General features: G+C 32.7%; 1 protein-coding gene and 1 long non-coding RNA gene across 3 annotated transcripts in view; both read right to left on the bottom strand.

Moving 5' to 3' along the window:
• The window catches only part of LOC143230068 (uncharacterized), a 106,221-nt gene that overhangs the window by 20,585 nt on the left and 58,110 nt on the right, over positions 1 to 27,526 (bottom strand). The gene's annotated exons all lie outside the window — the stretch shown is intronic.
• LOC143230067 (apicoplast pyruvate carrier 1-like) lies at positions 296 to 23,918 on the bottom strand. 2 transcript variants are annotated; one of them, XM_076463068.1, is made up of 8 exons: positions 23,670 to 23,918; positions 22,894 to 23,021; positions 20,053 to 20,179; positions 17,318 to 17,620; positions 14,354 to 14,476; positions 8,165 to 8,374; positions 6,724 to 6,823; positions 296 to 832 (listed from the first exon to the last, which is right to left on the bottom strand). In XM_076463068.1, exons 1-8 carry the CDS (start codon positions 23,673 to 23,675, stop codon positions 720 to 722), a joined length of 1,110 nt encoding a protein of 369 aa, XP_076319183.1. In that variant the 5' UTR covers positions 23,676 to 23,918; the 3' UTR covers positions 296 to 719. The 2 variants fall into 2 exon arrangements, with proteins under 2 accessions (XP_076319183.1, XP_076319184.1); XM_076463069.1 differs by lacking the exon at positions 17,318 to 17,620.

The raw sequence follows: 27,526 nt of genomic DNA, 5'->3' as shown, positions 1-27,526 counted from the left end.
TTAGCTCAAGAGAAGGCGGTGGGTGATGATGACTAGCTGCCTTCCGACTTTTCTTACACTGTTAAATTAGCGACAACTAGCGCAGGTAGCACTCTTGTAGCTTTTCACGAAATTTAAAACAGACAAACAAGTAATGCACTACATTTGAATTGTCGTAAATTGTGTTATTGTCGTCGGATGGAGTTTAGTTGGTGGGAAGACCTATGTGAAACAAAGGCTTCTTTTTGTCCTTAAATGATATGTATATTACATGTTTGATAAAAATGAAAATCCTCAAGTAAAGTGTCTAAAGAACAATATTTCCTGACACCTTTATTGTAACATATTATATCATTGAGGGACTCTTTTGGAGTCTTTAGTACAAACAATGTCAAGCCCAATCCTCACAATAGTTATGAGTTATAAGACTGCAACTGTATACAGATAAACTGAAAGTTTCATCACAAACTGCGAGACATATGCTACAGTCTTCTCACAATGGTAATATTTATTTTCAACTGGTATCTAATAGCAGCTTTCACAAATACACTCATCGTAAAAGTTTGCAATAGTTCAGTGTAACCACAATAAATGTGGACGATTAGTAATAAAATATGCATTTTCCGAATGACAATAGTTATATATATATTCTCTTTAAATGATAAACAAAAGATAAAACTTCTAAATTCAGTTTAAAGAATACGTTAGGAATATCTGATCAGTGACGAGAAATGATTAATTCATTTCTGACCTAAAACAGCTTCGTCAAAAGTTATTTCTTCTTCATTAGAAACAGTTGTTTTAGCTGGTTGTGTGAGGTACCTTTCAGGAAATACCATTACCACCAGAAAACCTATATAGAGAAAAAATAGGTAAAGATACACAACTGAACAACAAAACTATGTTTGTTTTTTGTCTGCATACGTTATAACTCAAAATATAATATTCATAAATGTACCATTATCCCTGTGACTTCATAATAAACAAAGGGAGGAAGTTGAATATTGACATAAAAATATGATATTATTATCTGATATTAATGACCTACACCAAAACATAATATTTTTGTAATTTTCATATGTAATGTCGTAATTAATGTAAATAAAATTTTAATTCAAACATAAGCGACTAACTAAACATTCGTTACATTAGGCACTGAACCTAACACGACTTATCAATGTGATAACCTGAACTTCTGGTTATTAGTTACTGTATGGAATTTTTTTTCGGTTCATCTAAGTGATAAAACTACAGATTTATGACGTAATTACCTCTAGCTACACAGATTTATTAACCAAAAGGTCAAGCCTAGTCTACGTTTAATGTGTCCAGAGTGTGGACCTACACTTTGAGTTGGTGATGGGAAAATCCAACTATGAAAGCTGTTAAAGAGTAGTACAAGCATTGGCGGCGACTGTATTTTATCTAGTTGCCTTCACTCAAAATTACGAATAGCTGTGTATAGATAATTTTTCGCGAGACTATTTAGCACACAAATCAATATATTTGGAAACAATTCGTATTTATAAATGAGAGCTGAAAAATAAACTTATTTATGACTCTTCCTCCCATTGGCTTAACGTTAACCCTGAGGGTTTATAACGTGTTAAGAAACTCGCGGTTTGCAGAGCGCATTAGCCTATTGTGCAGCTTTGTAATTAACAATCGCATATCTTCCCGCTACATTAAACTCTTAAGAGCTAGTAAGTTTTCAGTTCGACAAAGATTTAAGTATAGATCGGAACAAAGTTAATAAATAACACTGTGTTTGCTTTATCATTTGACACTTCATGTAAATTATGCTGTTGTAACATGTATCATGTTCTATTACTCAGCAGATTATTTTTGATGATTTGGTAAAAATGACACTAACTCCAGTCCTGCAATAATACACAAAAATAATATTTTTAAATGTAAAGTAAATTACTACATGTTCGTTCAATCCTACACAATATTTCGTAAATAAAATTTTCAAGCTAATTATAAGCCTACTTTCATATACAAAGTTTCAATATAAATTGCAAGACGCATCTATAACTTACTTTGAAACTTATTTGTATAGTTTCTGGGACAATCAGTATTGTAACTGAATAAATGTGATAACTCTTATTATTAACACTGAACTAAATGACTCACTGAATACTTCAAAAACTAGCACTGAAGTTATATTTAAATTCTACACTGATATCTGCATGTTATATGGATCTCCATGATTATTAACTTTCAGGAAACTGCCAGATACCAGCATCATAATTCAAACGTTACAAATGTAGATTACGACATTGTACCCTTCCTGAAATGTGGAATTTGTTTGAAGAATTTTAATACACAAATAAACTATTATACTACACTTCCCATTCCCTAAGTCATTTTGATGTTTTTCTTTTGTAAGATATATAGTAATATCTAATTAACTATTTTTAGCTCTTTGGATGAGTCGATATAACCTTAGACGACATCTCTGTTAGACTTATGATTAGTTAACGTACAGAATGCTTGTTATGTATTGAAGCATCTTACTGAGATGCTTCATGTACCTTTAGTCCATTATAGCTCATAGTGTCAGTGGACAAACGTATCAGAATATGAAGTATGGACTAATCCAGTCAGATTTAAGCTGCTTCTTTTTTTTTTGTTGGAATGTTCCACAACCAAACTGAATCTTCTCATCAGTATATCCTTTCCCTTACTGTGTTTTCGAAAAACTTCTCTCATTAAGTGGCATTTCCAATTGAACACATCACTTAATGCAGACCTTAACTTCTTCACATATTTCTGTGGACATTGTGTGGGATATTTCTCATAGGGGAACTCCATACATCACGCCAACAGGAAATTCCCACATGACCAACAGAACCTCTTGACATTTCTATTGTTCTGCATGCTATCGTAATATGCGGCAAGTGTTTAGCCCAGTCACTTCTGGGTATGATAAACTTTGTACGCATATGCTTAATAGTTTTTATCTCTTTTGCTATGACTTGAGATAATAATGGAGATCGCGCACTTTCAGCTATGGACTCTCTTACTGTTTCAACTAATGGCGCAGCTATGGACCACTGTTTGAAGTGACTGATGACGATGGTTGTGTATTGATGGTCACTCTCTGTTTCCAAAAGTGGACTAACTGTATTCAGGCTTATTGTGTGCAGAGAAGCTTACTCTACTTGAAATGGTTATTTCTTTTAGATGCATGTACCATACAACAGTTACGCCATTGCAGTCAAAAGAACCACTTTCAAATGTTAGCACCAGTATGATTTAAATCTTGGTGTTCTCCATCCTTAAGTAAAGGCTGGAGAGTCTCATGCCACAAAATACTAGGACAACTGACTGAAACAAAAGTTTGATAACAGCAGCTTGGTAGTTGATAACAACAGAACAGCGCCTCTTTCTGCACTTGTAACTGCTTGTAGAGATGCACTTCAGGATTGGGATGGTTTCTCACATTACTTGTACCATTTGAAGTGAATCTCAGTTTGAATAAGATGTGGTATCCTTCGAGAAGCTAGTTACAAAACCAAAGTCCAATGTAAAATGAAGGAGATTGAAAACTTCGTCCTTGGTCCCAGGATGAGACCAATCCTTTGGTTTTAGTTTTAAGCCTATCTTTTTGTATGTTGGAATAACATTTCAAGATTCTCAGCTGCAGACTGTATAACCAAACACTAATATTTCAACTACAGGCATTTCTCCATTGCAGCCTTTTCAGTGTAAGTTCCATTAGGTTCTTAAAATAGCAGGAATTATACACAGGCCGAGTGGCATGACAGGAAATTCACACAAGCCCTCCTTCATGCTAAATATAGTCTTAGTTTTGTCTCGTTTCCTTGTTCGACTTTCAATTATTCATCGAAAGATTTAATGCAATGAATCATTCTACCTTTTTTTAATGCATCAAGATGTTCACCTCTGTTCTTTACCTCAGCATTGGCTATAACTCAACTGGCCCAAAGAAATCTGTACAAAATTGGAGGTGTGTAATCCACGTGATGTTGCGTGATTGTTGTTTGGTCCAATCACCATCTGGTCTCATAGATACATGAAAACAATCAGCCAACAAGTCACTTATTTTCTTCAGTGTAGTAAGTCTATATCTTCTGTAAAGTCCTCAACAAGCAATATGATATGTACTGGTAATGCAGTGGATGCAACTCTTGTACTATTGCTAACCTTGGTTACTTTCATTCTGCTCACTGTTTCAATTGGTGAAAATTGTCTATAATTACAGAACAATATTGGAAATTATTCTCTTCTGTGACACATAATTGCTACTCTAGTTCTACTTTTTTTTCTCTTCTGTGACACATAACTGCTACTCTAGTTGTAGTTTTTTCTCTTCTGTGACACATAACTGCTACTCTAGTTGTAGTTTTTTCTCTTCTGTGACACATAACTGCTGCTCTAGTTCTACTTTCTTCTGGACAGGAAACAATTTATTTTGGGCTTTATAGCTTCATTAAAGATAACTGATGCAGTAGTCTTTGTTCATAATAAACAACAGAATAGCAAATGTATCTTTCTCTCACATAGTCTGGTTTATCTGACATTAGAAAAGGCTTTCATAGAATAACATTTCTCTGGTAAAACAGGTAAAACTGATTGATAAACTCTTACGTTTGTCCATCCAAATTAGGTAATCGATGATTATCTTCATTCTCTACTGTATATTCTAAAGAAGAGATATCCTTTACAAAAGAGTTCAGGTAATTACTTAGCCTGTGGTGGATACAATAGTTCTCATAAGTATAACTGTGGTGGATACAATAGTTCTCATAAGTATAACTGTGGTGGATACAATAGTTCTCATAAGTATAACTGTAGTGGATACAATAGTTCTCATAAGTATAACTGTGGTGGATACAATAGTTCTCATAAGTATAACTGTGATGGATACAATAGTTCTCATAAGTATAACTGTGGTGGATACAATAGTTCTCATAAGTATAACTGTGGTGGATACAATAGTTCTCATAAGTATAACTGTGGTGGATACAATAGTTCTCATAAGTATAACTGTGGTGGATACAATAGTTCTCATAAGTATAACTGTGGTGGATACAATAGTTCTCATAAGTATAACTGTGGTGGATACAATAGTTCTCATAAGTATAACTGTCGTGGATACAATAGTTCTCATAAGTATAACTGTGGTGGATACAATAGTTCTCATAAGTATAACTGTGTTGGATACAATAGTTCTCATAAGTATAACTGTGGTGGATACAATAGTTCTCATAAGTATAACTGTGGTGGATACAATAGTTCTCATAAGTATAACTGTGGTGGATACAATAGTTCTCATAAGTATAACTGTGGTGGATACAATAGTTCTCATAAGTATAACTGTAGTGGATACAATAGTTCTTATAAGTATAACTGCTTTATAGACTTTCGGTAAACCTAAACAACAATCGCTCTGTTAATTTTTTTTTTAACTCTTTACAAGTTTATAAATCGTACACTCTGTAAAATTTTTGTTTCACCTATACTGAAGGAACTACTAAATCTGTTGGTGTTGACTACTAGTAACACATGTAAGTCGTTGAAAGTAAGTTATTTTCAGTTATTTAATTTCAATATTTGCCAGAGGGCACATGAAGTAATATGTCAAATAAATTTATAAAAATAGTCCTACAATATCTAAAATATTTGTTAATGATCGAGATAGTTTTTGAAATATCTAGAAACAAGGCTATGTTATACATGAAAAAAAGTGAAACATTAAGTTAACTTCAGTTTATGTGTTTGAGAGTCAGTGATGTATTCAAATCATTAATATTGCCACGCATATTCAGTTATTCAATTGATTAGCCGTGGTTTGATAACCTAAGTTTACTTATAATTAATCTAAGTATCATAACGAGCACAGTTCTCTTGAAAGTGAAAACATTATCCATGAACTCATAGCAGCCTGAAGAATACATTAAAGAAGTACTAAATGATGTTGTGGAAAATAATTACCTTAACGTAGTGTTACAGCTCACAGACAATCCTGCTGCTTTAGAATAATTACCTTAGTGTTGTGTTACAGCTCATAGACAATCCTGCTGCTTTAGAATAATAACCTTAGTGTAGTGTTACAGCTCACAGACAATCCTGCTGCTTTAGAATAATTACCTTAGTGTAGTGTTACAGCTCACAGACAATCCTGCTGCTTTAGAATAATTACCTTAGCGTAGTGTTACAGCTCACAGACAATCCTGCTGCTTCAGAATAATTACCTTAATGTAGTGTTACAGCTCACAGACAATCCTGCTGCTTTAGAATAATTACCTTAGTGTAGTGTTACAGCTCACAGACAATCCTGCTGCTTTAGAATAATTACCTTAGCGTAGTGTTACATCTCACAGACAATCCTGCTGCTTTAGAATTATTACCTTAACGTAGTGTTACAGTTCACAGACAATCTTGCTGCTTTAGAATAATTACCTTAGTGTAGTGTTACAGCTCAGAAACAATCCTGCTGCTTTTAAAGTTAGCATTTCTTTACAATTAATATATTATTAAAAGTCACATTAAAATTGACAAACGAGAACTTTGCATTCAGAAAGTTGACATTTAAAAAGATTGAAAGAGTTCCAGGATTTTTATTTTCAAAACAATTTAACTGCTAATCTTAGAACACAGGTGTTAATGTATTAAATAAGAGGAATACAGTTTTGAGTGTCGAAACCAACTACACGATCTAACCTGACACAAATAACATATTGTTAGCTTATTTTATACAAACTTAAAACTTACCAATAAATGTCATACTCCCCATCAAAGAAAATGTTCCAAACCATCCAAAGTGTGGTATAATTACTTTAAGCGTTAGAGGCCAGAATAGTAAAGAACTGCCCTAAAAGAAAAGACACAATAATTTATCGATTAAAAAACAGATCAATAATAATATTAAAAAGATTGATGTAAAATAAAATAAACAATTATATGGTGAACACATAAATACATTTAAGAGATTGATGTAACTTAATGTTTGAGAAGATGTGTGAAATAACTGATGTTTATAAAACGTGTGACGAACACAAATGCGTATTTTATAAACAGATACTGTATCCATTATTAAGTCTTCATCCTTTCAATACAATTTTCAGTAGAGTTGTTATTTATAATTAAGCACAAAGCAACACAAAGGGCTATCTATGTTCTGCCCACCACGGGTATGGAAACCCTGTTTCTAGTAGATTAAGTATATATAATGCTCTGCCACTGGGGAATGTTTAGTACAGAAGACCGAACTTTGATATACATCTGTGTTGTTATACCTACAACACTAGAAAGGAACATCTTCAGGTGTATTATTGATATCTTTCATTAAATACCATTTATATTATAAACTTATATCCTTTATAGTTCTGTTGGTATAGCATTATATCTACCAACGTATAAGCAATACAACTCATTATAATTATGGAATATACCTACAAAGCAGTGGAAGGTCTTTTTACTCAGGTAGTAGCTATATGATTCATAACAACTATGGTACATACCCACGGTGTTGTACCTATAGAGCTATAGAGGGGATCTTTACTCAGGTAGTAGCTATATGATTCATAACAACTATGGTACATACCCACGGTGTTGTACCTATAGAGCTATAGAGGGGATCTTTACTCAGGTAGTAGCTATATATCTCACTATCTCTATGGTATACACTTATATTTTATAAAATTATCATCACACACGTACTGTTAAGTGTTTTAAAATACTTCTTTTATATCCAAATGACCAAATCCTCTCCTTTTGACAAGTAATTAGTTACCGATTATAACTATCAATGTCTATGATTTCGTATTTCTTAAGTACAATACGAACGTCGTTCAAGCCATACACTGAGAAAAACTAGAACTAGGGTTGAAAAAACTAGAAAACGTATTAAAACTCTAAATAATTTGAATTAACTTAATGTCCAGTGTATGTTTAGAGTAATATATATATGGACCTTTAAGGCATTACGGAAAATATTGCTTTGAAAGGTTTCTTGCTAACCATGGATAATTTTCAGATAATCAAAACATTTCATTTCGCCTTACTGAAGACTCTACTGATGTTAAACAAACCATGATTTTGTTAGCAACAGAAAGTGTTATTCTACTCCTTACTTAATAAAATAGTATCTAAGCCTATAGACAAACTGTTTGTCTTCTGATTGATGGTACACGGTATTGTTCAAATTACTTACCGCTACAAAATATACCATTCCGTAAATCATAGCTGTGTGTTTCTTCCCAAACACTTCAGAAATAGCGACAGGAATGCATACAAATTCAACAGAAATTGTAGCAAATAGTCCACAAGTCCAAATTATGAACATCACTTTTCCACCGTATGGCGTCGCCACTAGCGTAAACAGCAGTATTGTCTTTAAACCCATCAAGATCAGGCTTGTTAACTATATATTAAACATATAAAAAGTTTTACCAAAAGTGAAATACATTTAATAAAACTTCCAGTATTACATTCGTCTTGATTTCGTTTAACGCGTTTTTCTTGTAATGAGAAAATAAAATTGAAAAACTAACTAAAATTGTCATTTACACAGTATTATGGGAAAGCCATGATTTCACATTTAGGTGTTTCTATTCAAAAAATGGTCTTGTTTTTCAAAATTCTACTAGTAAAATAGTTTTGAATTGAAGTTTCCAAACTTCGTAAACACTCTATATTCTTAGCCTTTAATTATAGCATGTGTTTTTAAGTTTTCTCCTTTAATAAGAAACTTGGGTGGTTGACATTTTTATAAATAGTTTCACATGCCCCCTGCTAGCACAGCGGAATGTCTACGGATTTACAAAATCAGGGATTCGATTCCCCTGGGGGGCTCAGTAGATTGTGGCTTTGCTATAAGGAAAGACACACACACACACTGATGGAGAGTTTCACTTGTTGCTGAGATGACATTTCGGGCTCCATAATTTGTCAACTTCTTCACATCTGTAGCTGGAGAAAGACAAGTTAGATATATTTGTATAGAACCAAGGGTGATCTAAGTCCATTTGACCTAGCCGTTAGTAATTTTGAAATGACTGAATAGAAGAAATGCAGCTGGACAACACCGCCCATCGCTAATTCCTGGTTTCCTGTTCACCAAAGAATAGTGGGATCGTCTGAATATTATCATGTTCCCACTGATTAAAGAGCAATCATGTTTAAAGACAGATTTCGATCCTGTGGACGTTGATTCCAGATCGAGCAATCCAACCATTGGGCCCGTAGTCAGATATAAAACTAATCTTCACTTTCTGCCCAAATGTATGTCCGAAAAACATACTATTTTTACATGAAACTTCTAAGACATATAATGTATTGCAGACGGCATACTTTGTATATGTTAGCGTCCAGGTAGTTGGCTTGTTGGTGATAAATCAGCTCTGGATGTAAGGAGTTTGATGTTTATTGTTGTTTATAATTTAATTATTGTAGTCGAGTTCAGTGTTGTTCAATGTAAGAAGTATTTTTATTTTCATAACTGATTTGAATGTATGTTATAAAATAATGATCAGTCAAGTTACTAATTTATTTCTAGTTGATTTTCTGTTGGTCAGTGGTTTGTATCACGATGTTTCTGCTTTCTTTAATGATTTTGCTTTCAAACAAAAATAATTCTCGTTGAGAGAAGGAGATGGTAGTCTTTAATATCCAATCCACGAGTGAATTTCCAGGCTTTTATTATTAAAACACAGTCGCACAGATGGCTGCATTAGTGACTTTAAGTGTTTAGTTTTTGATGTCTTGGAAGGAAGGTGATACCTTCATAAGTTTAAAAGTTTAAATACTTTTTAAAATACTTCCTCTTTCAGAGAACTCTCAGGAATGAAGAGTTGGCTGTGTACCTGAATTATAGGATAATCCCTAACACAAAAACCATAGAGAAAGGGAGAACTTTGACCATGGCAAGATTTCATTGGCTGTTCAAGGTTGTGTTCATTGTTAGTTTTTCTAGAATGCGGTTTAAGATGTAACTTATCTACAGGCTTCATCCTCTGGGAGATTTTTTGTTTATTATTGTTGTAATTTCTTCTTTGATTTTTTCTGAGTTTCCAGTGTTGTTCCTGTGGAAATACGTATAGCGTTTCCATTCATATGAATAGCATGTTTTAATTTATGATAACTTTCCTGAGTTCAAACGTAGAGCAACCACATGTTTTGATCAAATGATAAGTATTGTTATATTCTCGGTCTTTTATAAAATACATGTTTTATTTTTAGCAAAGAGTTTCTGAAACAAAGTTAACAGATAATATTACGAATTATTAAGTCCTAGTGAATGTAATGTTCAATTTTTATTTAAACTGGTATATATTTTTTTTATTCTTGAAACCTGACACTTTGGAATTTGATTTTACCTAAAAGCTGAAAATTGATTTAAAGCCACATAAATTTGATAAACCCTGCAGAGACAACGGGTAATCCAGACTTTTTGTTTGATATGCATGTATGTTGCAACCATTTAAATAAGCTTTGCATCAACGTGTTATATTATTAGTATTACTAGAACACAATATGCTAAAGCTGTTTACTCCTTTGGTTTCAATACCCATTGGGTAGCTTTCTGCTCAATTAAAAATAACTTTAAAACAAACCTTTAGTAAGAAACTATACAAAGAATATCAAAGAAGCAATTATGATGCAAATAAACTAAAAATAAACAGAAACCGAAATATAGACATCAGTATCAAAATAAACAGATACCGAAATATACACATCAGTTGCAAAATAAACAGAAACCGAAATAAAGACATCAGTAGTAAAATAAACAGAAACCGAAATACAGACATCATTAGTATCTGGAACCATGTTCTTCCTAAAGTAAACAAACAGCACTGTTTTCACCAAGGCCTGTGTTAATGATAGATCATACCATTAGATGAGCAATTATTATACTCTGAAATGACTCAGACTAATAGGCCCGAAAAGGCTTTAGCTTGGAGATCGAAACATTGTTCACAAATAACAAAGGCAGATTTTCACAAAAGTTTCAACCAACGCATTCAAAACATTTCATTGATTAATCTCTTGGCTCAAAGTAAGCTAAAAGTTGTTGACCATTTTGAAAGATCTTGCATTATAATTTTTGCTTATGAAAATGCTGATTCAGATCTAAACGAATCGTTTAATTCAACTTAGATCACTGGAGTAGGAACAAGAGGATAGAGAATGGACTGATTTTGGATTGGGCCATGCATCTTTTGTCTCCAATATTTTATAGCTGAGATTTTGTTTAGAATTAAAATGCAGAGTGTCACAACCTTATTAGAAGATTAGCAGTTTATTTTAAATAAACTATATAATAATATAACAGATTACTGTTGCATTATTGATACATTTTTGAAATATCTAATCCACACTGTCAACACGTCCCACCAGGCTACTCTCCTAGTGTCTATCATATTTCTACTTCCCTGTAAGCGACTGTGGTGTGTCTCTTTTCTCTAATTTTCCCACCACTCTGTTCCTCCCAGTATTCATCCATTTTTCACTTGATTGTTCTTTATCAGTTTGTACCTCTACTAATTATCAGGAGGCTTTGTCTGTGGCCTTTTTCTTTTCCCAGCACCACCAGGTGTTTCTTTTCTTGTCCTATACATTCTGTACCACCTCTTCGTTATACCTCATCCTCTTCACCCTACTTCCATGCCTGACTGAGGTCTTAACGGGGTTTACATGATGAGGTACACGCCACATTAAGGGTATTGGATTTCTCTTTGGAAGGGTACTTGTATCTCTTTTCCACATCCCTTTTATCGCCTGTTGGATCATTTAAACCAGAATCAGTTCCCATAATCTGCTTGGTGTGCTTGTTTACAGACCTCCTTTTTTTCATACATCTTTTAGTTCTCACCTTGTTGTTTGGATCTTTAACCTCCTCTGGGTGGAATGTTTTTCTTGTTTCATGGTTACAGATTATTTCCCATTTCAGTGTATTTGATTTGTCTCCCATTCCACTTCTCTCACATCTTTTCTTCTCCAGTCTTAGGATGAACTTCAACAGGTGAACATGAAGAAGTTCTCCAAATATTCGTCTTCTGTACATCTACTGCAATTTTATCTCATGATGAATTTTAGCTTTTGCAGATCAACAGTCAGAATGGACTTTCAAGCAAGTAGCTAGCAAATTGAGAAACTAAGCAACGTATAAAAAAATTAACATCAAACTTGTGACCAAGATTGGCTAGTTAGTTTGTAAAGAAACTGCAGAAAGTTCCAATTTAAGGATATGCTGTTCCACGCTGTTTGCTCTTGCAAATAAAAAACCCGACAAAGTATAATTATTATAAACACTCATATTGTAGGTTCACATATCCATATTTTAATTTCTTGCAAGTATCACAACATTGAGTGATGGCATCATTTTTATCCATGAATTGTTCAATTCCTTGTAACTACATGACAGTCATGGGTCTTTTAATTGTATTTAATTCTTAACCTTACAAAATATATATTTATTTTTACATTTGCCTTTACCTTTTTCTTTTTTCTTTACTAAATTGTCTGGCACAAGTAGTGTAGCAGCTCTCCAGAATTAAACCTACTCAAACAATTTCGTCGTTTTTGTTCAGATGATACTTGGCCTGATAGTTATGACGCTCAACTTGCAATCTGTAGGTTTGAATCCTCATAACCAAACATGTTTAGCCTTTCAGATGTAAGGGCATCCTAGTGTGATAGTTGGTGAGTCGTGTTAACTAGCTACCTTCTATCCAGTTTATAACTGCTAAATGAGGGGCAGGTAGCACAAATAACCCTCGAGTGACTTTGCCCAAAGTTTAAAAAAGCAAAACAACCTATGATTTCTGTGTAAACCAGATAGCCAATTTCCAATAGTAGATTTTATATAGAAAAGCTTCTTAACTCGTTACACACCACAAACTGTCTGCCAACTGTCTGAAACTTTGACACGGGGTCTAACTTGAAATCGAAATATAGACTAGGCAAGATTGTAATGGCAACAGAGATTAGTTTGGCTGCAGTGTGAGCTAATTTGTTCTTTGAGATACTGATAAGAATAAAAAACAACATAATTAAGATAGATGACAGAGATGAATATCCCAGTTTGTTTGTTTTTCTGAATGGTACAATTTTTCAGATGGTACGATTCGTATACCACTAACATTTTGTGTAATCTACTCAAATTCAGCAGAAACTTGAATTTGTAGATAATATTCTGTGAAAAACATGAAAGATGAAGTAAACCATGACAATAATAACAGTCACCTGATTTTAAGCCATCTATAAAAATGAGAATTAGAGTACAACATTTCAGTTTGGAATATCTGGATTTTTCAGATAACCTTGAGGAAGATCACACGTAAAGATGGTAATATTTCATTATTGGATGTCCTTTCATCATATTCAGCAATGTCAGACCCATCTCAATCAATGTTGCCTCGATTTGAAGGTCAGATGCTTTTATACACTAAACTCTATAGAAAAATAAATAATGTATTCCTTGTTTACAAAGGATTAATTAATTGATGTCTCATGTTGAATAAAACGGTTGGTTGGCTGGTGTCTATAGAACCGATACCGAGTATCAGAAAGGAACTTGTTTGATTCGTTAAATCCAATGAAAACGAACATTAACTCCCTAGCTAAAGAATAAATCGATACATGTGTAGAATGTTGGAATAACAATAAACCAATGTCATAAACTGTGATATTATACCTGCTGTAAAGCCTAATGAAAAAGAATAAAAAAGATTCACTGAGGCAGGAAAAACATGGTGCAGCATCTTAAGCATAATACACATCATATGGTCCTGCTGCTATTTAACTGGATACGACGTAGATCAAATTTTTCCAGATTAAATGCTCAGTTATAGTAACAGCGTTAATCAGGTCAAAACGACACCTCACAAGATAAGTATCTGTGTGGTATACAAATCTCTCCAAGGGTGTTGACAATTCTCTGTAAATAGGCTAGTTTTTGTTTTTTTTCCTTTAGGATACAAAAATGAAAGGATATGGAGTTTATAGTTGATATATGATCTGCTGGATACAAATCATGCGTATTTCAAAGTATAAGTTAACAGTGAGAGCCAGATTTCTGCAAAAAATATGTCAGCCTCATTACTGAGACCATAACACCAATAAATTGCCCATTACGTACGAGTAAAATATGATCGTTTACTACTTCTACATAGTCACTAGTTAGCACACGATAGGTAAATTAGGACACAGCTACGACAGAGTGGTACAACTGACTTTCCCAGCTTATACCATAGCGTAAGTCGAGCGACACTATTGCAGCCAATTTCTTTTAGAATGATGGATAAACGTATACTCTGTTCTTTCGGTTGAAATTATTGTTTTAAAAATAATGATTTAAAGTTTAGCTATAAGCAATCGTTTTACATGTTGGATTCCTTACCTTGTAAGCTATTTTGTCTTGTACTCGACCAATAATCATCCTAAAAAGACAGTGAACAACTGCAGATATAGATCCTGATGTGGCTAGAAATGTATCATCATCTATAAATGTTTGTCCATATGTCTAAAAAGAAAATATTATAATTCGTTCTATTAATAATATATTCGTAAAATCTATCATAAACCCTAAGTCTGATTCGTACATATTCAGATTTTATATATATTAACTAAAAAGTACTCACCTTCGTTGTGGAACTGTTGCAATTCTGTCAACGTTCTCGTTTGAACTTGAGCATAATAGTTTTAGTTAAACTGAGTTTGACACTAGAGTCAGTCACATCAATAGTTGTAGTTAAACTGAGTTTAACACTAGAGTCAGTCACATCAATAGTTGTAGTTAAACTGAGCTTAATACTAGAGTCAGTCACATCAATAGTTCTAGTTAAACTGAGTTTAATACTAGAGTCAGTCACATCAATAATTCTAGTTAAACTGAGTTTAACACTAGAGTCAGTCACATCAATATTTGTAGTTAAACTGAGTTTAACACTAGAGTCAGTCATATCATTAGTTCTAGTTAAACTGAGTTTAACACTAGAGTCAGTCACATCAATAGTTCTAGTTAAACTGAGTTTAATACTAGAGTCAGTCACATCAATAGTTCTAGTTAAACTGAGTTTAACACTAGAGTCAGTCACATCAATAGTTGTAGTTAAACTGAGTTTAACACTAGAGTCAGTCACATCAATAGTTCTAGTTAAACTGGGTTTAATACTAGAGTCAGTCACATTGCTGTTTTTCAGACATATACGAAACACTGCTGCAGGTGAAACATTAAACAGTGATGAAGAACAAAAACGTTTAGTTAATTAAGCAACTTTATAAAGTAGTTTGAACATGATGAATCTTATAGGCATTACATGAAAAGGTGACGTTGAAAATTAAGACTTGAGTTTTGTTCTGCTCATACATTAATGGGTTGTAATCTTATAGAAGAAACTGACGTAACAAAAGAACGAACCAAAAAAGGATTCTAGTGAGGATAATTTATTCCTATAAATTCCTCTGTAACCTAGTTAACCAATCATTGGCCAATACGTGATCCAACTTTAACTGGATGTGACATTTTCAACATAGATATATTAATTTACTAACCCAAAGGATTAAAACAAGAAAAAAATTGTACTCTTTTCATTGTCTTAGCCATGAAAGGAATTTGTGTATCTCCTAGATGGAATTCAGGATAAAGATATAATCCTAAATAGTGAGTGAAACTCATGTAAAAAGGAATTAAAAGTTTGAAGCTTAAATCTGTTCCCGGTGATTTGATTCACCTACATATATTTAAGAAAAATTGGTACTTTCACTTAATATATTTTAAATAGATGAATGACAAGAAACCTGAAAGCAACTCAGATGTTGCTTCAGAAATTTGGGATATACCCCCAAGGAACATTGAGTTTATATATGAAGAATCAAAATAGCATTGATCTCACATGGATCCGGAATGATCTCTTATCTACAAAAGTACATGTATCTAAGGGTAAATGACCAACAATGTATATAAGAATGAACTTCCTGTATTGTACTTAACCTCCATATAGTGTCATACAACTTTTAAAGATATAGAAAAAAGATAAATTTGATCATACACAATCAGCTAATAGGTGGTGACAAGTTTGATATATTAAATATTATTATCTTGCTGATTTGTTCATCTCTTCCCGCATCACATGAATATTCAATGCAGCGAAAAACGTTAGTCAAGTTATTAAATGGAGAAAGCTTCTCTTTACTCGTCTATATCTGGCCTGAAGACCCACCCTAATGACAAACTTCAATGGTAGTTATGCAGTGGAACTCTGTACTAGCAAAAAACTGGCATAAGCATCCACCCTGATAACAAGTCTTAGTCAAGATATGGAATGGACGGAGCATCACTGTGCTAGAGAAAACCTATCAAGTAGACCCATCTTGAAGGCTAACTTTAATCAGGATATATAATTGACAAAACTCAATGGAAACCTAAGAAGGAAAACTACTTGATGGTAAGCTCCAACCATAAATTGTTATTGGGAAGGATTATCTTTCATGATGACGAAACACCCACTTGATGTGAAAATCTGGAGTTAAAAACCTTGTTTGTTTACTCTATTTTGAATATAGATTATCTTTGTTAGTGGACACCTGGCGTGAAACTGTGATGACACGTGGAGATTGTGATATTAAATATTAGGCAGGAGTGTTCACGATATTGTTTTCTTGAAGCCAACATGGCTAGAAACACATTATTACTAGACAAAAGCAGACGTTCAATACGAATTAGCCACTTGTTTGTGAATTTTCCAGAGAGAAAGATTAGAGCTAACATTAAGGAACTGCAAAGGAGTAAAGTTTATGTAATAGCAATATTACTTTGTTTTGATATGATCCATAGAAGGTGAAATGCAATGTAATTTATATTAAACACAAAAGCGAAGTTCTAGATGCAGTGACATGAAACTCAGCCAATATTAAATTTTGAAACGTAAGAGACTCTAGGGATGTTAGATAAACAGAACTTGGCACTTAAAAAAATGAATTATATTTCAAGTGACTAATAACCTGTTGCCAATTATATTGTAATATTTGCTGAACATATATATATATATAAGAAACATATTTGTAGTTCAGCTTGAATTCTCTCTTCCGAGTTTATGAATAGTATATTTTTTAAGCATAACATTCATCTTGTAAATAAGAATGGAAGAGCTCAACGTTTTAATATGAAGAACGCAGATTATCAGGTATTTTAAAAATAGTATTGTGCTATTGTTAAAATGATTTTAGTGATTTGTTATCACAAAACTACAGTTTAGTGTATTACACTTTCATAATCAACTGTAAGCTCTACTTTTAAGAATTTCATATTTTCATACAACATAAATTTAACTAAAAATCGTAATGATATCAATACAAACATAACCTTGTAAAATGAGTTAAAAAACATCGTTGAATGTAACGAGCTAGTAAATGTTATTATCAAGAGATAGAATTCCTTCATCTTCAACGCTTCTTTTGGTGTTACAAACGTTACTCTGGCAAGTGATGGTTGTGTTTCATCTGCTTTAGGACTGGTAGAAATGTCTTCTGATACCACAGATGATTCTTCTTGGAATGTTAACAAACAAGCTTTGTCTCCAGGATCTGATCCTTTTCTGATTGATGCAGAAGATGTATTACCTTTTATCTGAGCCACTCTCATTGGTCTGTCAGATATATGTTCTACCTATAATAAAATATCGTCTGTTCAAGTTCTGGTCCCTGACTTGAAAGTGTTGAAATACTGGAAGGTAATAAGCTTCGATATTTTAAGAACCATTATTTCTTGCAGACATGCATGGCACGGATTTTTCTTGTAACTTAATCTCTCTGTACACAAATATTAATTTCAAAAGCCTTGAAACAAAAGGTTCTTTATTTTGTCTATATTCACATGAACCTTAATATTCTTAATTCAACCTATAAACTTTTAATCTTTCTGTCCTGTTAAGTTAGAAATAGAAAATACATAGAAAACATTAGTACAAAAGTAGCCACATCTTGCCAAATATAATTTTTATCTACAACTAAATGTTGAATTCATGTCACTTGCATGATTTCAGGTTTCAATAAAAGCATTTAAACAGTCATGGAGTGACATATAACCATAAGCTTGTAAGTTTGACTCAACTCTTACTGCTGCTTATTTCTGTATGGTTTATGAAGTCATACTTACCTTTTATCTACTGTTTATATTACTAAACCCTACAACATTTTATTGTGGCCAATGAGGAACTGGTGGGCAACCGGTTAGGGGCGTCCTTTCGTTAGCCAAGCAAAGAAAAGAAGAGGTGAAGGAAGTATGAAGTGAAGAATGAGAGAAAAGTGAGGAAGAAAAAGATAAAATGAAAACCTACCTAAAAGGAAATAAATGAAGTGTAACAGTAGAAAGACAGACGGTGAAAATATATGTGAAGTGTGGAAGTAGCACTAGGGAGTGAAAATGTAACCCTGGAAAGGTCAAACAGTTAAGTTCAACATTTAAAATATGGTTGATGAAACATAAGAACTGCATCATAATTGGGATCACCTGACAAAAATGACATAACATACAAATTCAAGAGGTTCTACAACTACCTGTGGGGAATTCACTTTGGCAGCGAGTAGATCAGAGGATATCATATTTTGAACATGGTAACATGGGAAGTTGTAACAGGTTGAACGGGATATGCAGAAAGCTCCTGAGTTGGACAAGGCAACTTAACACAGAGAGCAAGCTGGAGAGTACGATATTTCAAAACAAGAAGACGAGAGTAGAAAGTTGAGGAAATGATAATTCAGGCTGCATGACGGTATGTCTGACAAGACTCAATGAAGGTCTCGGGTGTGTAAAGTACACAAGGAAAATGTCAGCTCAAAAAAGTTCCCATGAGAGACTTGAGCAAAATAAGAGGATTATAGAATTGTCAGAGAAAGTAGACAGATGCAACTTCCACGTCAGATGTTTATCAAAGATGAAACTGACATACACATGTTACCAAGGAAAAAGTTGGATGCGAATATTATCAACACTAACATCTAATGAGGAAGTGACATGGTGGCATAGGCGTAACTTACGAGTGTAAAACCAAAAGTGTTTTGAGTACATTGAAGAAAAATTTAACAAAAGTGGACCACTAAATAATGTTTTGCTTTGATAATTACAAAACTGGTGTTTTTAATCTCAAACTTCAACAAGATGTATACAGATCTGTCAGTTTCATGAACAGTTATTCTTCCTAATTTAAATCATTCTTTCTTTATATATCTTTACTGTAAACTGTTTTCACAGGTACCATGTTAGTGCAATGAAAAACCACAAACGGTTGTTTGTTCTGCCATTTAGCGACCAGAAATGAAAGTGTTATTTATAAAACATGGAGATAATATATGTTTATAAACTGTACTCTCTGGTAACTAGTCGTTTTTCTTCTTATTCTTACCCCACAAGAGAACTTTATAATATTACTGTTATACAAACTATGAAACACTCGATATGTGCTATAATTCAGCTTTATCAATTTTTGTAAGAATCATAAAGTAATAGATCAAATGCAGCATCCGTTTTATCAGCCCATCTCTTTAAACCAAGTATTATCATGATGAGTAATAGCTATTTTAATAATCGTAGCAGGCTTTTCATCTTCTAGCTTGATATTCAGGATTGATATGTGTATTTTACAGAGAAAGGCTTTCACATTACAATATATAAAGGAAAAATCTTTAAATGTTCAATAACAGAAAGGTTAGACATATAAAGGTATTGTTATTAAATAAAATATCTGAAAATTCAACAGCATTGGCAAAAAAAATTAAGTCAAAAGATTACATCATGTTTTATATGTTTTATTGACTCAATAAGTTTTAAGACATTATGTAACTATCTATATCATACGTCTTTTTAATTAAACATATATTTATTGTGCATGGTTATAAAAAGCTTTTAACTAGAGTCTTCTTGAAGTTTTATTTAAGATTTATGAAGTTCACATTGATGCCAGCGTATGGCAGACACTACACACACACACATATGTACCATAAAATAAATCAACATTGTAATACCTATTGCCAAAAACAGGTGTTCAATTCTTAGTTACGCATTAACATTATACAAGTAAAATTTCAGAAGAGCTGTTTTACCTTAGGTGTCTCTGACCGAGGTTCCTGGAACAAAAGTAGTCCAATAAATATTATACCTCCTTGTACAGCTCCCAGTATCAGAAAAAATGTAGGGACATGATCCAAAATTTCAGAGTTGTAGAAATACCTGAAAATAGCACTATGCATATAATTGATTATATTGTCTATGTTTTTTATTGTTAATTAACTATGAATTTTGTTTAAGTCAAAAACCAAAAATACTGTAATAGCTTTAGAGGTTTTACAGTGTCAAGAATCATGATGATAAATATTTGATAAGGTTAGCAAAGCCAACCTAGTTAATGTCTTCTTTTGATAGTAGAGATAGAGCATAATATACAATTCACAACCATTGAAAACACAGATGAAAATGATATCCAACTTGTTCAGCTGTAGAGAACAAAAACATTATTAGAATCACAAAGGATATGAACCCTATCAGTTTTTACAAAGCAGAGCACCATGGTACAGACAACATTATCATGCAGTTACAATAAAAAAACGATTTGTTTAATGTAAAACACAAAGCTACACAATGGGACAAATCACGGTCTAGCCTCTAAGTCCGTTATATGTCGCTGTACTAGTGTAGGGGACAAAAGAAAATATGACGTTAAGATTCTTACAAAAGAAAGAGTTATTAAAACAAGAATTTGCTCTTAAAAAAACTTTACATGTGTACTGATGTCCTATGACACCATCTTAAAGAGCAGAGGTGAAGGCATTGCTGGAACTTATATATCAAAATATGCATTTACATGTTTATATCCTGTTTATATATATGAATTATCCTGTAGTTTAAACTGTTAGGGAAACACGAGTTAATACTAGCGAATAGTGAACAGTATTTCACTCAATTTATCCTGCGTTTTAAATTCATAGGTAACTTTTGTTAATATTGTTGGAGAGTGAACAACAGTTTACTTGATGTCTCATGTATTTAATATTGCTAGATAGTCCTCCAGTGGTACAGTGGGAAATTTACGGATTTACATTGCTAAACTCAGGCATTCGTTTCCCCTCAATGGACTGAGCAGATAGCCAGATGTGGTTTTGCTATAAGAAAACACACACACACATTGTTGGATAAAGAACAGGAATTTTCCTGATTTTCACTGCACTTTAAACTGTTATAATACTGCCAGTTCACTATCCAACAATATTTACTGATATTTTCGTGTTTGAACTGCAGGTTAAATGAAATTAACTACTATTCAGTGTCAAAAAATATTAACTTCAAGATAAAACAAGTAACTTACAATGTACTATCCAACAATATTATCCGATGTTTTACTAACAGCTTAAAGTGCAGGAACATTAAAAAAAGAACTATTGACAATAAAAAATATTAACTGGTATTTTTTATAATAATTGAAACTGCTGGATAATCAAATACATTACTATTCATCATCTAACAATATTAACAAAAGGATACATCAAGTAAACTAATGTTACCAATCCGACAATATTTATTGTTGTTTTCCTAACAGTATAAATTGCAGGATAAATCACGTATATCACTGTTCACAATTCAACAATATTGACTTAGGATAAATCGAGTCAACTACTCTTTGCTATCCATATGATATTTATTTAACAGTTTAAACTGTAGTATAAAGCAAGTAAATTAATGTTCAATATCCAATAAATTCTTTAATAGTGAACAATAGATTATTTGATTTATACTCCAGTGTAATCTATTTTATAAAACATAAATTAATTTTGTTGGTCACTTTACAGTAGTTTTCTTAATTTATCTTCCAGCTAATATTGTTAAATGGTGTGCAGTATTTTACTTGATTTATCTTGAAGTTAATATTGTTGGATAATGTGTAGTATTTTACTTGATTTACCTTGCAGCTAATATTGTTGGAGAGTGTGCAGTATTTTACTTGATTTATCTTGCAGTTAATATTGTTGGATAATGTGTAGTATTTTACTTGATTTATCTTGCAGCTAATATTGTTGGATAGTGTGTAGCATTTTACTTGATTTATCTTGCAGTTAATATTGTTCTATAGTGTGTAGTATTTTACTTGATTTATCTTGTAGTTAATATTGTTGGTCAGTGTGTAGTATTTTACTTGATTTATCTTGCTGTTAATATTGTTGGATAGTGTGTAGTATTTTACTTGATTTATCTTGCAGTTAATATTGTTGTATAGTGTGTAGTATTTTACTTGATTTATCTTGTAGTTAATATTGTTGTATAGTGTGTAGTATTTTACTTGATTTATATTGTAGTTAATATTGTTGGACAGTGTGTAGTATTTTACTTGATTTTCTTGCAGTTAATATTGTTGGACAGTGAACGGTGGTTTACATATTTCATACTGTTTTCTAAACTATTAGAAAAACATCATCTGATATTGTTGAATAGATAACAACAGTTTACTTGATTTATCTTGCAGTCAATATTGTTGGATAGGAAACAGTAGTTTACTTAGCTTATCCCACAGTTAAAAAATTTGGAAAATGGACAGCAGTTTACTTTATTTATCTTGCAGTTAATATTGCTGAATAGTGAACAATAACTTACATAATTCATACTGCACATTAAACTGTTATAAAAATGTCAGTCAGTATTGTTGGATATTGAACAGTATGTATGCAAGTTTTATTAAATTTAGAGCGAAGACAGTCCCTGAAGATGCTATTATTGAAAGTAGCCTCTTCTTATTTAAATAACAAACTACATTTTCCCATCAGCATTGGGTTAAAGGTTATTAGAGTGCAGAAGAAGCTTATGCAAGTTATTAACTAGATTTAGAGTAAAGTCAGCCCCTGAAGATACAGTTCCTGTCATGAGACCTTGTTACTCATATAGCAAACTTAACTTACCCATCATCATCAGGTTCAAGGTTATTAGGGTTCATAAAGAATGTATGTAAGTTATTCATTAGAACTGGAGTGAAAGCAGCCCCTGATGATACCATTCCTGCCACGAGGGCTTTATTGTTGGGAAACCACTGTAAACGACAAAACGTGACCAATTATTAAGTTTTAAGTTTTCTTTAAAACATATTTATAAAAATAATCTTTAGTATCGGCAATCGATTTATTGGAACTTATCTCGGAAAATTAGTAAGTCATTTTTCTCTTTCTGGGACAGTTTCCGTTCTATCCTTTCTACTACAAAAATAACATGCGCTGTCATATTTCATAAACAAAAACTCAATGTTTGATTTTCACAATCTATTAAAAATATACAAGCAGTGAGCCTTGATAATAAAATATCAAAATTTGATTTTTATAAAATATTATTATTTTATAATTAACTTTCTGGAATATAATGAAAATTTAACTCTGCCTAAGAAACAGTAATTTGTTTCTTGAAAGATTAATTTTTTTAGATGGTGGAAACAGATGTTATGGTTTTCTCATGTCGGTAAGTCTTAGTATAATCACTTAATGTCATCCTATGAAAACAAGAATAATAATGTTGAAATACCTATAAACGAGTATATATTACGAACATTTCCCTTCGCAAGTTTTCACATTATTTTAAACAATAACGATACTAACTGTCACATGCTTCATTCATTCTTATTGTTCATACTGTAATTACAAATCACATATTTTTAATGTATTAAGTACTGAAATACGAAATTATTTACCTCCATAGCTATTGGTATCAGCAAGGCATAAAAACAGAGATAACCTAGATTAGCTATCACACCAAAGATAACAATTGTAGCTTCCAGGCTGTATTGTATAGCCCAGTAAGTTCCAGCTATTCCACAACTGTCAATAATAAAAACATATCATCAGTTATTTACTACTGAATGTAAAAAATACAACCGATTTGTATAGAACCACTTCATTGCATTCGCATTCTACCCTTCTATAAAACAATTGATCTGCTTTTTTTCACTGACACCAAGACATATATAGTTTCGGTTGTATTCCAGAATACCGAGTACAGTTTACGTATTTTTATGAAATATCGAGTAAACATATTTACTATATAACTTGAGTAAGTATGTCTTGAATTACCTTTGTCGTTTGGATAAAGTTACTGTAAAACTGTCAAATAAAGCTATGTAAAAGAAATACTAGAAATGTTTTTTTTTACAAACTATTAAATAACAGTAAAAAAACTTCGGGTTCGTGTAAAAAGTAAAATGTGATTATTCTTAATGGTGTCACAATTTCTAATAACACTACCCAATTTCAATGGTTCATTGTGACCCGGCCTGGCCAAGCGTGTTAAGGCGTGCGACTCGTAATCTGAGGGTCGCGGGTTCGCATCCCCGTTGCGATAAACATGCTCGCCCTTTCAGCCGTGGGGCGTTATAATGTGACGGTCAATCCCATTATTCGTTGGTAAAAAAGTAGCCCAAGAGTTGGCGGTGGGTGGTGATGACTAGCTGCCTTCCGTCTAGTATTACACTGCTAAATTAGGGACGGCTAGCACAGAGAGCCCTCGAGTAGCTTTGTGAGAAATTCAAAACAAACATTGTTAAATACGTTTAAAGGAGAAATTGTCTTTTTATAACTCAACTTTGAACATCATCTGTCTTTTCCAACTGCTATCCAACACTTATCTGTTTTATATTTCTGTCTTTATTTTCCTTCTCTTTCGCTTACGTCATATATTTATAACAATTGATAGACAAGTATTGTTACGCTTTTAACCAATACAAACTGAGAAAGACAACTATAAAATGGAACCATAATATTATTGAATATATGCGTCTGGTAACTAGGGAAACAAGATATTAAAGCTGGAACCGAACTGTTCGAAGAAAAAACTAAATTTTATAGTCAAAAGTTTCTCACCTTGCATTTCATGGGTACTTCGGCCAGTACAATTTGCAGGTATAAAGTTTTGTATAAATAATTTAAATGTGTAGTCACATAAGATCATTTTATAAATTTGAATTAAATTATTGAAATGAAAAACAAAAGTTAGACAACATGAGAGAACATTCATGTTACTCTACAACCTGTGAGAGGCTTAGGAATTAGGGATAGCAAACATTGAGCTGCTTCAGATAACGCCGTGCTGGAAAATTTAGAAAAAGTGAGCATTTTCTAAGATAAAAAAAAAAAAGATTCTTTTACGGCATGTATAGCAGGGGAAAAGTGTTGGGACCATGTTGATAGAAATGGTCATTTTCTGTCTGTTAAACGTGCTACCATTTATTGAAGAAAACAAGTTTTGTTTTGTTTTAAACTCCATTTCTGAAAACTATAAATTACATCAATAAAGATACAATTAAACCTTCAGATTTAGTCCTAGTGAAAGCTGGGTTCTTGTTACAAGGAGATTAATTAACATTCTATGTATGATAAACAAAGGAATGTTATACGTATCGTATTTATTTTATAATTGTCTGAATCTAGAATACCAAAAGTGGGAACTTTTAAATACATATTTGTTTGTGGTGCCATTTGATAGATATGCCATAATGTATTTATTGTTTCGGTAGATAGACATAGATATAAACGCCATATTATTGAAAGATTAGAAAACATAACGTAAATTTATATATTGAATTTACCAAAAATACATATCTTCAACATTATATCATGCTACAGTTGATGCATATCCTATATTATTATGTTGTATTATTAATTAACTTGTTCGTGATTTAAATAAAGTTTGATAATTATAATTATATAACTCACAACAAGTTAATATTCTGTGATGGTTCACCTGGTGTCGAATCATCATTACTAACAACAACTTAATATACTGTGACAGTTTACCTGGTGTCGTATCATCATTACTAACAACAACTTAATATACTGTGATGGTTCACCTGGTGTCGTATCATCATTACTAACAACAACTTAATATTCTGTGATGGTTCACCTTGTGTCGTATCATCATTACTAACAACAACTTAATATTCTGTGATGGTTCACCTTGTGTCGTATCATCATTACTAACAACAACTTAATATACTGTGATGGTTCACCTGATGTCGTATCATCATTACTAACAACAACTTAATATACTGTGATGGTTCACCTTGTGTCGTATCATCATTACTAACAACAACTTAATATACTGTGATGGTTCACCTGGTATCGTATTATCATTACTAACAACAACTTAATATACTGTGATGGTTCACCTTGTGTCGTATCATCATTACTAACAACAACTTAATATACTGTGATGGTTCACCTGGTATCGTATTATCATTACTAACAACAACTTAATATACTGTGATGGTTCACCTTGTGTCGTATCATCATTACTAACAACAACTTAATATACTGTGATGGTTCACCTTGTGTCGTATCATCATTACTAACAACAACTTAATATACTGTGATGGTTCACCTGGTATCGTATTATCATTACTAACAACAACTTAATATACTGTGATGGTTCACCTTGTGTCGTATCATCATTACTAACAACAACTTAATATACTGTGATGGTTCACCTGGTGTCGTATCATCATTACTAACAACAACTTAATATACTGTGATGGTTCACCTGGTGTCGTATCATCATTACTAACAACAACTTAATATACTGTGATGGTTCACCTGGTGTCGTATCATCATTACTAACAACAACTTAATATTCTGTGATGGTTCACCTGGTGTCGTATCATCATTACTAACAACAACTTAATATACCGTGATGGTTCACCTGGTGTCGTATTATCATTACTAACAACAACGTAATATACTGTGATGGTTCACCTGGTGTCGTATCATCATTACTAACAACAACTTAATATACTGTGATGGTTCACCTGGTGTCGTATCATCATTACTAACAACAACTTAATATACTGTGATGGTTCACCTGGTGTCGTATCATCATTACTAACAACAACTTAATATACTGTGATGGTTCACCTGGTGTCGTATTATCATTACTAACAACAACGTAATATACTGTGATGGTTCACCTGGTGTCGTATTATCATTACTAACAACAACTTAATATACTGTGATGGTTCACCTGGTGTCGTATCATCATTACTAACAACAACTTAATATACTGTGGCAGTTTACCTAATGTCGTATCATCATTACTAACAACAACTTAATATACTGTGATGGTTCACCTGGTGTCGTATTATCATTACTAACAACAACTTAATATACTGTGATGGTTCACCTTGTGTCGTATCATCATTACTAACAACAACTTAATATACTGTGATGGTTCACCTGGTGTCGTATCATCATTACTAACAACAACTTAATATACTGTGATGGTTCACCTGGTGTCGTATCATCATTACTAACAACAACTTAATATACTGTAATGGTTCACCTTGTGTCGTATCATCATTACTAACAACAACTTAATATACTGTGATGGTTCACCTGGTGTCGTATCATCATTACTAACAACAACTTAATATACTGTGATGGTTCACCTGGTGTCCTGTCATCATTACTAACAACAAGTTAATATACTGTAATGGTTCACCTGGTGTCGTATCATCATTACTAACAACAACTCAATATAATGTAATGGTTCACCTGGTGTCGT

This window comes from Tachypleus tridentatus, chromosome 10 (assembly GCF_004210375.1).
Source record: "Tachypleus tridentatus isolate NWPU-2018 chromosome 10, ASM421037v1, whole genome shotgun sequence".
Classification (NCBI taxonomy): Eukaryota; Metazoa; Arthropoda; class Merostomata; order Xiphosura; family Limulidae; genus Tachypleus; species Tachypleus tridentatus.
This window is presented reverse-complemented; position numbering and strand designations above follow the sequence as displayed.

Bases quoted from the DNA above. Each gene is read 5' to 3' on its own strand.
- LOC143230067 (XM_076463068.1), bottom strand. The intron at 14,477-17,317 runs GTTATGTTTGTA...TTTTCTTTTTAG, and splicing joins TTTTTAACTCATTTTACAAG to ACATATGGACAAACATTTAT. The intron at 6,824-8,164 runs GTAAGTAATTTG...CTTTTCTTTTAG, and splicing joins GAATGGTATATTTTGTAGCG to GGCAGTTCTTTACTATTCTG.